Genomic DNA, 17096 nt, shown 5'->3' on the forward strand with positions numbered 1-17096 from the left:
GATTGGGACCAGAGGAAACAATACCCAGACTTGGCTGAATAAGAGCCATCTTCCGTAAACTTCCAATAAATAAAGTCATCAATCTCAGGTACGGGAGGTTCCATAGCAATGATTACCTTTGCCGTTTGTGCCGAAAAATAGTGGAAAAGCTTTGTTGAATTCCAATCCCCAGATGGCAAGATAAAGGATGACAAAGGTGGTAGTGGCTCATGACATTGTGGATTAGGGGTAGGTAGCTCACCATGAACCCATCTACTGGACCAAATATTAACCAACTTACCACTTCCAATTTTCCAACAGATAGCATCTTTAGATAAATGCACAGTACGACAAACCCCTGACCATGCATAAGAAGCATTTGAAACCAAAGACTTGGACTTCGGGATAGGCAAATCCTTTTGATATTTAGCCGTCCAAAATTTTGCAAGTAAAGAGGTTGGTGGAGAAGTGATATGCCAGAATTTTTTAAGGAGTAAGGCTTGGCCCAGCACGAAAGTATTTTTAATACCAAGATCGCCATATGACTTGGGAGACTGTAAAATATCACGACGAAGCCAGTGAATCGAATTCTTGTTCCAGTCACTTCTCCACCAGAAAGCAGTGATCAAAGCATCAATCTTTCTACAAACCCCATGCGGTATAGGAACACAGGAGAGGATATGGTTGAAAGAAGCCAGCAAGATAGAGGATATAATAACAAGCTTGCTTGATTGACTCAAGTGAAGCGCAGACAACGAAGCAATGCGAGTAGTCAACTTGTCAATTAAAGGAAGAAACGGTTCTGATTTCTTGCGAGGAATATCAATTGGAACACCCAAGTAGTCACCAAAATGAGAGACCGTAGGCATCTTTAGAATCGACTTCATGTGGGTCTGAAAATCAGCTGGTGAATTCGGACTGAATTTGATGTAGGATTTATCCAAGTTAATCATTTGGCCTGAGACAACTTCGAATTTCTTCAGCAAATCTCTTATGACTTCAAAAGAGGCAGGCGTAGCTTTACAGCAAAGTAAAGCATCATCCGCAAAGAACAAGTGTGACAAAGTGGGGGCATACCGCGAAATTTTGATTCCCGTAAAATTTCTTGTTCTTTCGGCCATGGACAACTGGCGAGATAAGACCTCCATGCAGAGAATAAACAAATACGGCGAAATAGGGTCACCTTGACGTAGACCAGAAGTAGGCCGTAAAGTAGTTGAAGGAGTCCCATTGATAAGAACACTGTAAGAGACTGTGGAGATGCATTCCCAAATAATGTCCCGCTAGTGAGTAGGAAACCCCACATGGCGCAGGACCGCCATAAGGAAGTGCCAGGATACTCGGTCAAACGCCTTGCTCATGTCTAGCTTCAGTACAGCATAACAATTAGTACCCTTCTTGGTCTTGTTAATATAATGTAGAACTTCATGAGCAACCAGGCATCCATCCGACATTAGACGAACCGGAATAAAAGCTTGTTGTGAATCCGAAATAATCGAAGGGATTACAAGTTTGAGTCTGTTTGCAAGGCACTTAGAAGCTATGCGGTAAATAACATTGCATAAGCTAATATGACGATACTGAGAGACCAACTCAGGATGATCAGTCTTTGGGATGAGGACAATGTGCGTGTTATTCCATTCCTTTAGCATAACCCCAGAATTCAGAATCAAGAACAAACCCTTGACACAAGAGAACCAATTTGAGGCCAAAAAAACTGGTAGAACCGGGGTGTGATCCCATCTGGACCAGGAGATTTCGAACCATTCATAGTGCGCAGTGCTCGAAGAACATCAGTATCAGTGAATGATGCTGATAAAATAGAGCTGTCTGCCGAGGAGAGTGATGGCAAGTCCAAAGGCAGAAGAAAGGATTCCAAAGAGGAAGAGGATGAATCAGCCGACGAAATTGTAGACGCACACAAAAGATCCTTAAAGTAAGATAGAATTTCATGCTCAACTTGTTCCGGTTCATGCAGCCATATCCCAGCGGGTGTGCGAATTGAAACCAGTCGTTGTTTAACAGAGCACTGACGGACTCGATTAAAAAGAAACCGAGTTGGCAACCCATCTAATACCTCAGTGCGAAGCTTAACCCGCTGGGCCCAATATCCATGTTGTTTAGAAATGAGCTGAAGACGATTAGAACGTAGCACTTGGAAATCATTAGCAGAAGCAAAATCTGAAATATCCGTGGCTGATAGTTCAAGGTCCTTCTCAATGCACGACCAATTGATGCCATATGTAAGACGATGTTGAAAAACCCATTGTAGAATAGCAAATCTGACTGTAGCTAGTTTACGGGAAAGAACAAAAGGTAAAGAGCCTTGGATTGGTGTTTGAAAGGCTAAAGCGACAAGGGAGACAACTTCTGGAAGGTGTAAACACCAGTTATCAATGCGGTAAGGGCGTTTATAAGTTTTTTTCGTATGGAACAATCGTAAAATAATCGGGGAATGATCAGAAATGAGAATAGGTAAGTTTAGAAGAGAGGTTTGATAAAAAACGTCAAACCATTCCTGCGATGCATAAGCCCGATCAAGCCTTTCCATGATACAACTATCACCTAACTGTCCATTCATCCAAGTGAAGCGAGGCCTAAAGAAAGGAATGTCCACCAAACAGTTTAGAAGTTTCCATGTTGTAAAATCAACTTGACCGCGTATAGAGCTGGAACCACCAAATTTGTCAGAGTGTAATTCAACCTGATTAAAATCCCCAATTACAAGAAAAGGGGTACAACCCAAAATAACATTAGAAATCCGATCCCATAAACTCGACCGATACTGAAACATAGATTCCCCATATATGAACATAATATACATATCATTATACACCCCCTCAGGTAGATGCAAACCCAACTTACAGAAAATAAAATGTGGGTTACTACAAATGACCTGAATATCAACCGAGCTATCCCAATACAAAATAAGACCTCCACTACGACCACTAGAATCCACCCCAAAGAAATTGGGATACCCTAAATGAGAAGTCTTCATACAAGCAATATCTACAGAGGTATGAGTTTCTTGTAAAAACAAAATCAGCGGATGGAAATTAAGGACACATCTATGTAGATACGGAATTGTAGGATCATCCGCTTCACCAAAGCCCCTACAATTCCAACAAAAGATAGTCATTGATCCCCGGGTGGTGATTTATGGTCCACCACCTGACCAAAGAGATGCCTCCCATCTTCAGCGCTGGTAGAAGACAGGAAAGGATACAAAAACCATGTTAGCGAAGAGAAACAAAAAACCCAAACACAGTCTACAGAAATCTTGAAACGCTTATTAGAACCAAAAACCGGGGCCAAATCCAAACACTGGTGATGGGGCATATTCTGCACGCCCCCTGACCGAGTCAACATATTGAGCAAGGTCAAGGATCAAGAGACAACAAGTCAACATGTTAGACTGCCTAACCGACGCAGCCTGTCGGCCGGTCACTTGGGTCTCGGCTGGGCAATCAGCCAGCCGGGAGACATATCCGCGTACTCATATCCAAGACCCCTCGGCATGGAGTCAGCCGGCCTGCCATGGGTCCCTCGGCCGAGAGTAGAACAGTCTTTCCACCTGCTAGCCACTTGGCCACTTGGCCACTACGTGACAAAAGGTGAAAGTCTATAAATACTCCACTTCTCTCATTGAGAAGGGGATCCACAATCTAACCTAAAACTCACTATTCATCTGGTATAAACTCCCTTATCTCTCTACAATATACTTGAGCGTCGGAGTGAGTACGCTCGGTGCCAAGCCGAGCCCTCAGTTTGTTCATCGTTTCAGGAGAGACCGAGAGGAAGAGTCAAAGCAAGGAAGGACATCCATTCACCAAGCTTACGTGGTAAACAATACTGCTCCGGAATCTACACCCGGAACAACTGGGATTTGCGCTTTAACGGCCCAACCAAACGAGCACGAAAGTCCAAATCAGGAGATTTAGGCTTCGTATAACTAAACCCAGGAAGACCCAGGAACTGATACAGACACTCAGGGGGACGAGTGTGGAGTTCTACAACAGACCAAGAGGGAAAAACCCAGGTTAAGTCCAGAAACTTGGAACGACATGATTTCTTAAAGAAAGGTCTACTGAAACAGTTTAGATTGGCAGTTACCTTTCTTTTGAAAACAAATTTTAACTTCCTACCAGATGAGTCCATAGGAACATGACTGAAACCAGAGCCACGACTGGTACCAGCACCCAGATTGTCACGAAAAAGAATGCCTACATCAACCTGTCTAGGAGGCGTAACTGGTTCTGTAAGCCCTAAGGCCATGGTATCGTCCAAGTCTTCTTCTGGAACAGACATTTTAAAAGCAGGAGAAGCTGGAGTTGCAGAGGTAGATGCGCCAGTGGGGTCAGGCAGAGCACGAATCAGAGGGTGATGCTCCAGAAGAACCTCCCTTGACTCATCTTCGTGAACCACGAGTTCAGCTGCTGGTGCAGAGAAAGGTGCTTCATCATCATCCCCATTGTCAGATGGAGACAACGAGAAAGAAAAAATTGGTGAATCACCACCAGAGTCAACATGAGCAGAGTCGTCAGGAGCGGCAATGTTGATCTTCGAGGTCAAATACTTCGCACGAGAAGGAAGACCCATAACTTCAGGAGTATAAAACCGCGAACCAGGCGGTCCATGAAGGACCAACAAACCCCTGGCTCGAAGCTCTTCCATCCGCGCATGTATACGACGAGCACCTTGAATTTTACCAGATGGACAAAAGGAGACTCGATGACCCACTTCACCGCAAGTCTTGCAAAAACGAAAAACTCCCTCATACGAAAACCCGATCCATTGATGATCCCTTTCACTAATAGCAAGGTAGCATCCCGGGATCAGAGGCTTTGAAAGGTCAACCCAGACCTTCACCCGAACAAAGCAGCGAGTAGGTGTTAAAGAATTAACCACCTCCTCTTCACAAACGTCACCAACATGAGCCAAGAGGTAAGCCGCAACAGAGGAGTGCATCAAATGAAAGGGAAGATGTAGAACCCGCACCCAAATCGGGACAATATGAAACAACATATTGTCAGGAAAGGTAGTAGCAGAGCAAGGACGGAGAACCAGAAGACTGCCATCAACATTGACAGTCTGACGGTTTCTGAAATACCGGTAGTCAACTGAAGAAGAGAAGCTGAATAAATAGTAAGGTTTCATGGGTCGAATAGAAATCGACCCATTTAACCTCCAGTTGATGCCAATCAGATACATGATCCGGTCAATATCCAGGTAGCGTTGGTCGATAAAACGAGTAGTGAGAACTTTGGTGAAATCAAGACCTGTGAGATCAACACAAAGATGTGGGGGAAGGTTTATACTCACCCCTGCCCGACAAGGAGCAATGGATGAAGAAGAGGCCATTTTATAAGGTTATATTATATGGTTTGAGATAAAAGTGTTGATCTGGAGCAATTAAAAACTGTAGATTTCAATTTATAGGAGAAGAAAGGAAATTCAGGTTAGGCCGGAAAACACACGGTGGCAGAACACGAGCAACGGAGGACACGTGTTCAGACAAAGGACGGGAAACAGACACCTCAACAGTTCATGCGAAAGGATATGATGACAGATAGGTAAACAAGTGGGATGGATGAGTGGGTTTGGCCGTGAAGATAAGAAAGTGGATGGATGGAGATGGTGATTGTCGGAAAAAAATTGAGGCGGCGGGAAAACCTAAAGAACAAGGAAACTCTCATTTAGAGAGAAACTCTCTAGAGATAGAGAGAGAAACTTTTGTAGTAATCGATAATTTTTTTTTTCTGAATGAATCCCAACATAGTTTTACCGACTCTAATTTATATCTTCAGTCAATTTGGGAATCCTGTTGGACCATTTGTCCTTTAAGTAGTCAACTATTGAGGACTTATTTCGTTTTAGTTCTACTTCGTATTAGGTAGAAAGAAGACATGTCAAACGGGTAGGAAGGGGTTACAGTTTCAAACTTTCAGGTGCTCGTACATACCAATATGGAAGATAATTGGTTCCGACAAGATTGGCAACGTAACCCAAGATGTGTGAGTCTAGTGGAATTCCAGAGTAACCTTAAAGCCTCCTAAGGAGGAATTGCGAGGTCCTGGGTTCGATTCCCTAGATGAACACTTTCTTGGGGACCTGACGCCCGGAGAGGGAATAATCCCATGGGAAAGAACTCACATGGTACAAGGGCGCCTGCGGTGGGGGGTCTCGATCCTGGGAGGATCCAACCTCCTCGTCACCAAAAAAAAAAAAAAAAAAAAAAAAAAAAAAAAAAAAGATTGGCAACGTAGTTGACAAACTATTCTATAAACATAGGAACGGAAACACAGTATTAATATCAGAAATCACAATACGGTTCTTCAAATTGGGGCTCCGCGCCCGGGAGGACGCGGCGCAACAACTAGTAAAATAAAAAAGTATGACAGGGAGTAAGAGAGAGAGGAGAGGGAGAAGAAGAGAGAGCAAACATGAAAATCTAAAGTACTGTCAGTCAAGTACGACAATTAGTTGATGTAAAAATTCCCTAAATGTCTAATATAATGAGTTCTTTATTTTGTATTTCAATTTTATTGCAATATAAAATCTGTTGTTTTATACGCACCAAAAATCCTTTATACAAAATTTCAAAAAAAAAAAAAAAAAATATTGTTACAACTCAAACACTTCCAAAACATTTACTACTTGAAAAACACACTTTCTTATTTTAAAGTTGAGGACTGAACAAAGTCGGTGGGCAAAATATGGAGCGCGTGTCATCACCTTCGTAAAATCTGCTTATTTCACTGTTCTTGATGTCAAAAACACCCATGTCATGTCCACCAAACTCTTTTGGTATACACCAAAAGCCACTTTCATCATCGGTAAAATATATAGAATTTTCTTGCAAAAATTTACCCGATGAAACTAACATAGAAGAATTGCAACCTACTAACAATGTCAAACCAGGTAATTCTTGTATTTTTTCCCAAAGCTTGTTGGTAGGGTTGAGTTTGAATACCTCAAAACGATAGGTTTCATAAACGATATCATAATCAAAATCGATCCCCGTATCATCAACCACCTCCTCCTTATATCGTATCACCATGATGAGTTCACTACCGGATTGAACAAGATATTCTTTGTTGAATGTGTAGCCCAAGTCCTCTCCGAAAATATGAGGTTGTCTTGGTGAATAATCGATTTGTTTCACAAATTCTAGATTGAAAAATTCTTCAGCATTCCAATACACGAGTCTTCCATCTTGGTACAAAACAAATACACGATCATCCATCACCACAACATCAACCATTTCATAATCTCCTTCATCGGCGAGTATCAATGTCCATGATTGATCTCTAGGCCGAGCTACGGCTATGCATCTAGCCGCACAAAATGCCACGATAACGAACTCATGACTACAACTTTGAGACGCTTTGAGCACAACAATCTTTTCTACCAAACATCTCATACACCAAGTAATGTAATCCTCTCTTTTGTGGAACTCGGGATCATAGCCACCTAGGTTTGGGATATTGTTTTCCAAAGATGGGAAAGGAATATGAGCCTTGGAGATTGGATTAAACAATTTAACATTTAGACGACGGTCAATCATTACAACCCAACCATAAGCTGAACCGAAGCACCTTGTTTCAAATGTCTCCGGGAGAGTCAACTCGTAACACTTCTTATTCTTAAGATTGAAGATCTTGCGAAAACAATTTGGATTATTTTTATTGTTTTCGGCTAGTAAAAGCCATGGCGTTGGAGTAGCCCTCCAACTGTTCTTGATTGAGGACGCAACACGATTCCACCACCGACATACCAAAGAAAAATAAATAAAATCTTCACAAGTTTCCAATTTCATTGATATGGTCCCAAGAAGGTCAAGAGGCATCGTAGACCAATCTCCAGCCATCTGCTAATATGCGGAGTGAGTATATCATTGAAAAGTAGACATAAGTTTACGAGGTATCCCGCATAATTCTAGGAAATGCAGAGTACTCCGTATTATTTAAAAAGGAGAGTAAGCAAATTATAATGGGACAAAGGGAGAGGGAGTACTAAATACTAACCATCCAAAACGGCAGATACAACTAAAGTCATAAGATAAGTTATAAGAGTAGAGTCCATCAAAATTCTGTTAATAATGTGCTTCTACGTCCAAATCATTTGTTCTATGGCCAGGACGGAGAGCAAAATTTTGATGGTAAATTTATCTATCTATCTATCTATATTACTAAAGAAAGTTTTTTTTGAGCGATTATAGGGAATCCAACTTTTACCAACTACTTAAATTTTTAATAACAATGTTTTAATAACAACAAGAGTATAAGTGTAGGAATTTTGATGGAAATTAATTAGCTTTGAAGTATTCTAGATAGATTTTTAGCTACACTAAAGTTGAATAGTTGATCCATATACAACTCTATGAACAATAGAATTCATATACACTAACTGTTAGCAATTTCATGAACATTTATTTAGTATAAATAGAACTTAGCACTCTTTAGTCCTCCATAATAAATTACCACCTTAATATATTGTTAGTTATAGTTATTTGTTTATTTATTATATTATTATATAATAATTTATTATTGTGCTAAATGCTAATATGCTATTGTCGCTATTTTATTCATGTTGATTATTTTAATTCCGTTGGCAACTGCTCCAATTTGAATATTTGATATGGTATGTTACTATTTCTCATGTCAAATATGGTATGTTAACTGCTCCAATTTGAATGTAAGAGTAATTTAGTTATTTCTCATGTCAAATATGGTATGTTACTATTAGTGTGGTTAATACCTTTTAGGTAAGTGTTACCATAGTGTAATTTAGTTATTTCTCATTTTCTCATGTCTGGAGGTTGGAATACAATTAATCAGAGGCCTCTCTTAGAGAATAACGTATCCAGCAACCCACTAATTTTCGTAATAATAATAAAATTGAGAAAGGCAAACATTGAGAATAACGTATCCAGCGACCCACTAATTTTTAGATTTTCAGGCTATTTGTTGCGTTTAATCTCGAAACAAGTTGGAGAGTTCTAAATCCCCTACATAATTTAATACTCCCTCCACTTTTTTATATATGACGTTTTACATTTACGAGGTAAGCCTTTGACTTTAATATTTACAAAAACATATTTGTTCAAAAAATATAAAAATGGTACCATTAAATTCCTTACGAAAAACTCTTTCATATGAGTATACATATCATAATATTTAGTCTTATATTTTAAGAGATATTGAAGAGAGAAGAGAGTGTCTCGAAATGTGAGAAAGTCATATATAAAAAAATAGAGGGAGTAGCAAAAAGCTTGCAAACAGATATAATCTCACAGGTTGATGATGATAATAATTTACAAAAAAAAAAAAAAAAAAAAATACCAAGAATAATTATTATAAAAACAATACGAATAATTATTATAATTTTATAGCTTTATTAGCCTAGCATTCGGATCTAATCTCACAAGTTAATACTCCATATTCAAAACTAAAATAATAATTATTATTATAATTATAATACTAATATATTACTCTTAAAAATTAGGAAGAGTAGTAAAAAAAAAATAAGGAAGAGTAATTCATCAATAACACCAACAATATAATAAGGATTTTTTCTAATATGTGGCCTTAGGACACATGATAATAAGCTAAGTATAGAAAAGTTTTCAAGATTATTTCACTAATTATGGTAAATATGAGTTTCAACTCTAATATATCATGAAATATTCTCAAAAATATTTCCCTAGTTAGATTATTATCATGTGCCCTAAGGGGTACATGTTAGAAAAACCGTAATAATAATTAAAAAAAAAAAAGCATACCTGAAGATGTTATTGAAGAAACTCTGCTGTGTATTTGAGGTTTAGATAAGAAAATCTAAACACCTAAACTAGAGATGTAAATTCAGTAATCTAATTAAATTAATGATTAAATCTAATTAAATTAATGCTGTGTATTTGAGGTTTAGATATTTCCCTAGTTAGATTATTATCATTGTGACTGTTTTGTTAACGCAACGGCTTTTATGTTTGTTTGTTTTTGAAACAGTTCTTGTGTGCTTTGGTTAGGTGAGATAAGTATTTATAAGGCTTTAATTTTAGGATATGATTTCCAATTTTCCTTGATTTAGGATATGATTTCCAATTTTTATTTTAGGAAATTATGATTTTTATTTTCTATCTAATTAAATTAATGATTACCGCCATAAAATTTACTGTCTAAAAAGAGGGGTTCTATTAAAATATTGCTCTCGCATTTATAAAATATTGCTCTCGCATTTATCGTGAAGCGGTAAGGTCAAAGGGTGGGTTAAATTATTTTCCTTAATTCAAGTTACGTTCCTTTTTTCGTTAGGAAATCACGATTTCTATGCCTAATGCCCTAATTAAACTACTGAAAAAAAAAAATTGGTGAAATGTTAGTAATATTAATAGCACAGTCCAAATGGACACCATTACACCAGCTATATGTAACGATCCGCCTTAATATGAGGATTTTTTCCCGAAACCATGCTGAAAATTGAGTTCAGTGGACTAGATTTCTCCGGAACATGCTAGAAGCTCCTAGAAGAATCCGGAATGTTCTAGAAGAATCTAGGTCCTTCAAGAATTTTCTAGGACATCCTAGATAAATCATGTGCATACTAGATTAATCTAGAATCAACATGTAAATATAGGAAACTTGTGCATATTCTAGAAGAGTCTAGAGTAGTCCCGAGACTTCTAGGACACTTTAAGGTTCTATATGACTCCTTAGGAGCTCTATAAATAGGAGGGCATGGCTTCATTTGCCATCCATCCAAGAACATTCACACAAACTCACTTTGTAAACATTCTTGTAATCTTCAAGCTTTCTTAATAAAAGCAATCTATTTCCAACACCAAGTATTATTAGCCTTCTTGTTCTAAGTTCCAACTTCACTTGTTAAGTGTCTAAGGCATAGCCTAGCACATCTTGAGGGTCTTGCTTGACTTGGCTTGCAACGGGATCGCAAGTCGAGTAGCACACGAGTTTGATTCAAGGGGGTAAAGTAGTCATCTCGTGACACGTGGTATCAGAGCAGGTTCGCCTGCTAGGACCATAGAGACAAAGATGTCGTCAGGTGATTCAAGTGTTGCTGCGAACGTGCCGGCTAGTGGGAAGCCGACCAACACTCAAGAAGGGAAAAAGGACTCCACTGCAACCCGTCTGGCTCGGTTGGAGCTAGCCATCGGGGATTACCAAGACTCACTGTCCACCTTGGAGGTCAACGTGGGTACCCTCCAAGAACAAGTTAAGGTGTTGGAGCAAGGTGAGGAAGACCTCAAGGGGGAGGTCCAAGGAGCGGTAAACGAGCTCGCAGGCTCGTTGCGCGAGGACTTACTACGCTTGGTTCGTGAGGAGGTGGCCAAGCAGGTCCAGGCATTAAATGATAAGATGGATGAGTTCAAGGCGGAACTTGTCGTATGCCGAGCCGCTGTTGCAGGAGGTGCCATAGTGCGTGAGGCACCCAAGATTAAAGTACCTGAGCCACCAAAGTTCAATGGAAAGAGGGATGCCAAGGAGCTAGACAACTTCCTGTGGAGTGTGGAGCGCTATTTCAGTGCCCTACAAATCCAAGACGATGCAGCAAAGATCACCACCGCCACCATGTATTTATCAGACGATGCCATCCTTTGGTGGAGGAGACGAGAGGCGGACGAGAAGAAGGGAACCTTCCATATTAGTACATGGGAGGAATTCAAGGCCGATTTCAAGAAGCAATTCTACCCTGATAATGCCGAGGAGATAGCTTTGAAGAAACTTCGGGCTTTGAAGCATACCGGGTCAATTCGTGAGTACATCAAGCAATACTCATCACTCTTGTTGGAAATCGAGGACATGCCCGAGAATTTGTCCTTCCTCTACTTTATGGATGGGTTACAAAGATGGGCTGAACAGGAACTTAAGAGACGCAATGTAAAGACGTTGGCCGAAGCAATAGCCGTGGCGGAGTCCTTGTATGAAATAAGGAGCGAGCCGAGGAAGGAGAGACACATAAACAAAGGCGGAAACAAGGAAAAAGGTGGGGGAGCAACGCCCCAAAGTAGCAGCTCGAACACGGGGAAGCTTAACAGGGACAAAGACAAGGGTAAAACCAAGTCTTTCTCGGAGAGCAAGACGAAGAGTCGTGATTGCTTCTTGTGTGGAGGGCCACACTTTGTTCGGGAATGCCCACAACGACAAAAGTTGAATGCCATGGTGTCGGCATTCGATGAAAAGTCCGGGTCCGATGATGAAGCTAAGATGGGGTCTCTTCGCCTGCTCAACAAGATCGCTAAGGAGTCTGAGGCCATAGGTAAGCCCACAAAACTCGAAGTTTATCCTCGTTCCAATGGCCTGTTGTTTGTAGAGGCGATCGTTAATGGGAAGTGCACCAAGTCATTGTTCGATTGTGGTGCCACCCACAACTTCGTGACCAAGGCTGAAGCCACGAGGTTGGGGTTAAAATATCATAAGGAGATAGGGTCGATGAAGGCGGTAAACTCTTCATCGATGCCTATTCATGGAGTGGCCCGAGGCGTTTCTCTTCGTTTAGGTGAATGGGAGGGGAAAGCCGACTTCACGGTGGTGACTATGGATGACTTTGCAATGGTACTTGGTCTTGAATTTATCGACTCTGTAAGGCCCATAGTGTTCGAGGAAGATGGGTCATTAACGATAAAAAGCCAAGGTAATGCCCGAGTGGTACCCGTCACACGGGAGGAGGTTGAAGCAAAGGCGTTGTCCGCACTCCAACTTAAGAAGGGTCTTAAGCATCATGAGGCGACATATCTAGTGGCATTAGTCGGGAATGACGCATCAATGCCAACCAAGGTACCAAGGGAGGTGCAAAAAGTCCTGAAGGAGTATCAAGACGTTATGCCGCCTGAATTACCTAAGAGACTTCCACCTAGAAGGGAGGTGGATCATGAGATCGAGTTGGAGCCAGGATCCAAGCCGCCAGCCATGGGTCCTTATCGCATGGCACCACCAGAATTAGAAGAGTTAAGAAGGCAACTCAAAGAACTCTTGGATGCCGGGTTCATTAGGCCGTCAAAGGCCCCTTTTGGTGCTCCGGTTTTGTTCCAAAAGAAGCATGATGGGTCACTACGGATGTGTATCGATTATCGAGCTCTTAACAAGGTGACCGTTAAGAATAAATACCCAATCCCATTAGTAGCCGATCTTTTTGATCGTCTGGGAAAGGCAAGGTACTTCTCTAAACTCGATCTTCGTTCGGGGTATTGGCAAGTGAGGATTGCCGATGGGGACGAACCAAAGACTACTTGTGTGACTCGTTATGGGTCATATGAGTTCTTAGTAATGCCCTTCGGCCTTACCAATGCCCCAGCCACATTTTGTACTTTAATGAACAAGATATTCCACCCGTTCCTCGACAAGTTCGTGGTGGTATATCTAGACGACATTGTGGTGTATAGCGATACCTTGCAGGACCATGTGGAGCATCTTCAACAAGTATTCCAAGTCTTGCGAGAGAATGAACTATATGTAAAGCTAGAGAAGTGCTCATTTGCTCAAGATGAGGTGTCTTTCTTAGGACACCGGGTTCGGGATGGGTCCATTATGATGGAGCATGACAAGGTCAAGGCGATCAATGAATGGGAGGTGCCCAAAAATGTGTCTGAACTATGATCCTTCCTTGGCCTAGCAAACTATTACCGGCGATTCATCCAAGGCTATTCGGCCAAGGCGGCGCCCTTGACCGACCTGTTAAAGAAAAAGGTCTCATGGAGATGGGACGAGAAATGCAACCATGCCTTTGAGGAGCTTAAAAAGGCAATAACGAAGGAACCAGTGTTAGCCTTGCCGAACTATGAGAAGACTTTTGAAGTCCATTCTGATGCATCCGACTATGCCATTGGCGGAGTGCTCGTTCAAGATGGACATCCCGTGGCATTCGAGTCTCGCAAGCTCAATGATACCGAGCGACGATACCCAGTGCATGACAAGGAGATGACCGCTATCATTCATTGCTTGCGGATATGGAGGCATTACTTGCTCGGGAGTCGATTTGTGATAAAGACCGACAATGTTGCCACAAGCTACTTCCAAAATCAAAAGAAGCTCACTCCCAAGCAGGCAAGGTGGCAAGACTTTCTGGCCGAATTTGACTACGTCATGGAGTACAAGCCAGGCAAGACCAACACAGTTGCTGATGCATTAAGCCGTAAGGCTGCGCTAGCGAACATTAGTAGAGTTGCTAGCAATCTGATCGATCGAGTCAAGGAGGGCCTTGATAAAGATCCCTTAGCCACGAACTTGATGACATTGGCTAAGGAGGGAAAGACTAGGAGGTTTTGGGTAGAAGATGATGTTCTCTACACCGTGGGACATCGAGTCTATGTACCAAAATGGGGAAGCTTGCGAAGGGAAGTCATGAAGGAGTGTCATGACTCGATGTGGGCGGGTCATCCAGGAATCCAAAGGACTATCGCCCTCATAGAGCAATCATTCTATTGGCCTCAAATGCGGGATGATGTTGAAGCCTATGTAAAGACATGCCTTGTGTGCCAACAAGACAAGATTGAACAACAAGTTCCAGCGGGTCTCTTACAACCCTTACCGATTCCGGACAAGCCATGGGAGAGCATTTCCATGGACTTTATTTCGGCTTTACCCAAGTCTGATGGGTGTGGCTCGATCTTGGTGGTGGTTGATAGATTCTCCAAGTATGGGACGTTCATACCAGCGACAAAGGATTGTACGGGCGAGGAAGCGGCAAGGTTGTTCTTTAAGAACGTTGTCAAGTATTGGGGACTACCGAAGAGCATCGTAAGTGACCGAGATCCCCGCTTCACAGCACGTTTTTGGACGGAGTTGTTCAAACTAATGGGGTCGAGTCTACATTTCTCTACAAGCTTCCATCCTCAAACCGATGGGCAGACAGAGAGAGTCAATGCCTTACTCGAACTTTATCTTAGGCACTTTGTAAGTGCCAATCAAAAGAATTGGGCTAAGTTGATGGATGTTGCTCAATTCTCTTATAATCTTCAAAGGTCAGAGTCTACTGGTCAAAGTCCGTTCGAGATTGTCACAGGACACCAACCTTTGACACCCCAAGCCATAGCGTCTGGATATTCGGGCCAAAGTCCAGCAGCATTCCGCGTGGCAAGGGGATGGCATGAGCAACTCGATATTGCCAAAGCATACTTGGATAAAGCCTCGAAGAAAATGAAGAAATGGGCAGACAAGCGTCGTCGAGACTTGGAGTTCCAAGTAGGTGACTTAGTCATGGTAAAGCTACTCCCGCAACAATTTAAAGTGTTTAGGCAAGTACACAAGGGATTAGTGCGGAAGTATGAGGGACCATTTCCCGTCATCAAGAAAATAGGAAAGGTCTCATATAAGGTCGAATTGCCACCTAAGCTGAGGATTCACCCTGTGTTCCATGTTAGCATGTTGAAGCCATACCATGGGGACGCGGAGGATCCAAGTCGTGGGGAGTCACGAAGAGCTCCCACCGCGGTAGTGGCTTCCTTTGAAAGGGAAGTTGAACAAGTTCTGGCCGACCGAGTCATTAGAAAACGAGGAGTCCCAAGGACTAGAGAGTTCTTAATCCGATGGAAGGGGCTACCTGAAAGCGAGGCGTCATGGGAGAGAGAAGAAGATCTTTGGCAATTCAAAGATATGATAAGACGTTTCGACGAGCAACCGTGACGAGGTCGTCAACGGCTTTGGTGGGGGAGAATGTAACGATCCGCCTTAATATGAGGATTTTTTCCCGAAACCATGCTGAAAATTGAGTTCAGTGGACTAGATTTCTCCGGAACATGCTAGAAGCTCCTAGAAGAATCCGGAATGTTCTAGAAGAATCTAGGTCCTTCAAGAATTTTCTAGGACATCCTAGATAAATCATGTGCATACTAGATTAATCTAGAATCAACATGTAAATATAGGAAACTTGTGCATATTCTAGAAGAGTCTAGAGTAGTCCCGAGACTTCTAGGACACTTTAAGGTTCTATATGACTCCTTAGGAGCTCTATAAATAGGAGGGCATGGCTTCATTTGCCATCCATCCAAGAACATTCACACAAACTCACTTTGTAAACATTCTTGTAATCTTCAAGCTTTCTTAATAAAAGCAATCTATTTCCAACACCAAGTATTATTAGCCTTCTTGTTCTAAGTTCCAACTTCACTTGTTAAGTGTCTAAGGCATAGCCTAGCACATCTTGAGGGTCTTGCTTGACTTGGCTTGCAACGGGATCGCAAGTCGAGTAGCACACGAGTTTGATTCAAGGGGGTAAAGTAGTCATCTCGTGACATATAGCTCTGTTTGTATTTTGTAACATCATACAAGATTAACTTAAAGAATTAGAAATTACATATTCAGCTAATGCCTATCAAAGTACACCAACTCCTATCAGACGTATCAGTCATCCTCATTTCTCCTTGAAACACACCTATGACTCGAAAAGTGTAAGTGTTAGTGTTATCATGATTCAGACGAAAAGTAACTTGTGACATCTCACAATCGTCACACTTTGTTTTTTAACATTATTTTAATCGAAAGGAAACATAAACTTATTGTTGGGGAAGCGTCCTGTAAACCCGGTGCGAGAAGAATCTCACCCAACAACAATACTACGAAGGAACACACAACGAACGTAAGTAAAAACAAATAAAAATGACACCACAATTTATCACGTGGAAACCCTTCTCAATTAAGGGAAAAACCACGACTCTCTCGACAAATTAATTCACTTAATAAGATATTACAAAGTTCGTAAGTACAATCACTCACACTAGTATTGTCACTTTCTCTCAAACTTTGCCTCGCTCTTATTATTTGTAATGGATGTTGAACACTCTCTTTTCTCTCTTTAGAACAAGAAGTATTCTCACCAATATAATTTAATTTGTCTCTCTATATTTTGTGTGTAAAAACTATTAGCAACAATATCTATTTATACTAAAAGTTCTTAAAACTTCTAACAAACCATTAATTGTTTAATTAAAAACAATTCTATAACTCTTTGTGCATTGCATGTTTCTTCTTCCAAAACGTAAATAATTTACGTATTTCCATTTGAAACATCAACACTTATTTCACCATTTAATTTTAGGAGTTTTGGGAAGATTAATCCAACACTTATAATGCGTCACAAATAAAATTTATGAAGAGTTAGTG

At 41.2% G+C, this 17096-nt stretch overlaps 1 protein-coding gene across 1 annotated transcript; it reads right to left on the reverse strand.

Moving 5' to 3' along the window:
- Positions 1–6519: 6519 nt before the first annotated feature.
- LOC141612285 (F-box protein SKIP23-like) lies at positions 6520–9856 on the reverse strand. Its single transcript, XM_074431025.1, has 2 exons — positions 9764–9856; positions 6520–7849 (listed from the first exon to the last, which is right to left on the reverse strand). The coding sequence occupies exon 2, from the start codon at positions 7847–7849 to the stop codon at positions 6659–6661; it is 1191 nt and encodes a 396-aa protein (XP_074287126.1). The 5' UTR covers positions 9764–9856; the 3' UTR covers positions 6520–6658.
- Positions 9857–17096: the final 7240 nt, after the last annotated feature.

The sequence above is a fragment of the Silene latifolia genome, chromosome 11 (assembly GCF_048544455.1).
Source record: "Silene latifolia isolate original U9 population chromosome 11, ASM4854445v1, whole genome shotgun sequence".
NCBI classification, from domain to species: domain Eukaryota; kingdom Viridiplantae; phylum Streptophyta; class Magnoliopsida; order Caryophyllales; family Caryophyllaceae; genus Silene; species Silene latifolia.

Bases quoted from the DNA above. Each gene is read 5' to 3' on its own strand.
- LOC141612285 (XM_074431025.1), bottom strand. From the start codon at position 7,849: ATGGCTGGAGATTGGTCTACGATGCCTCTTGACCTTCTTGGGACCATA.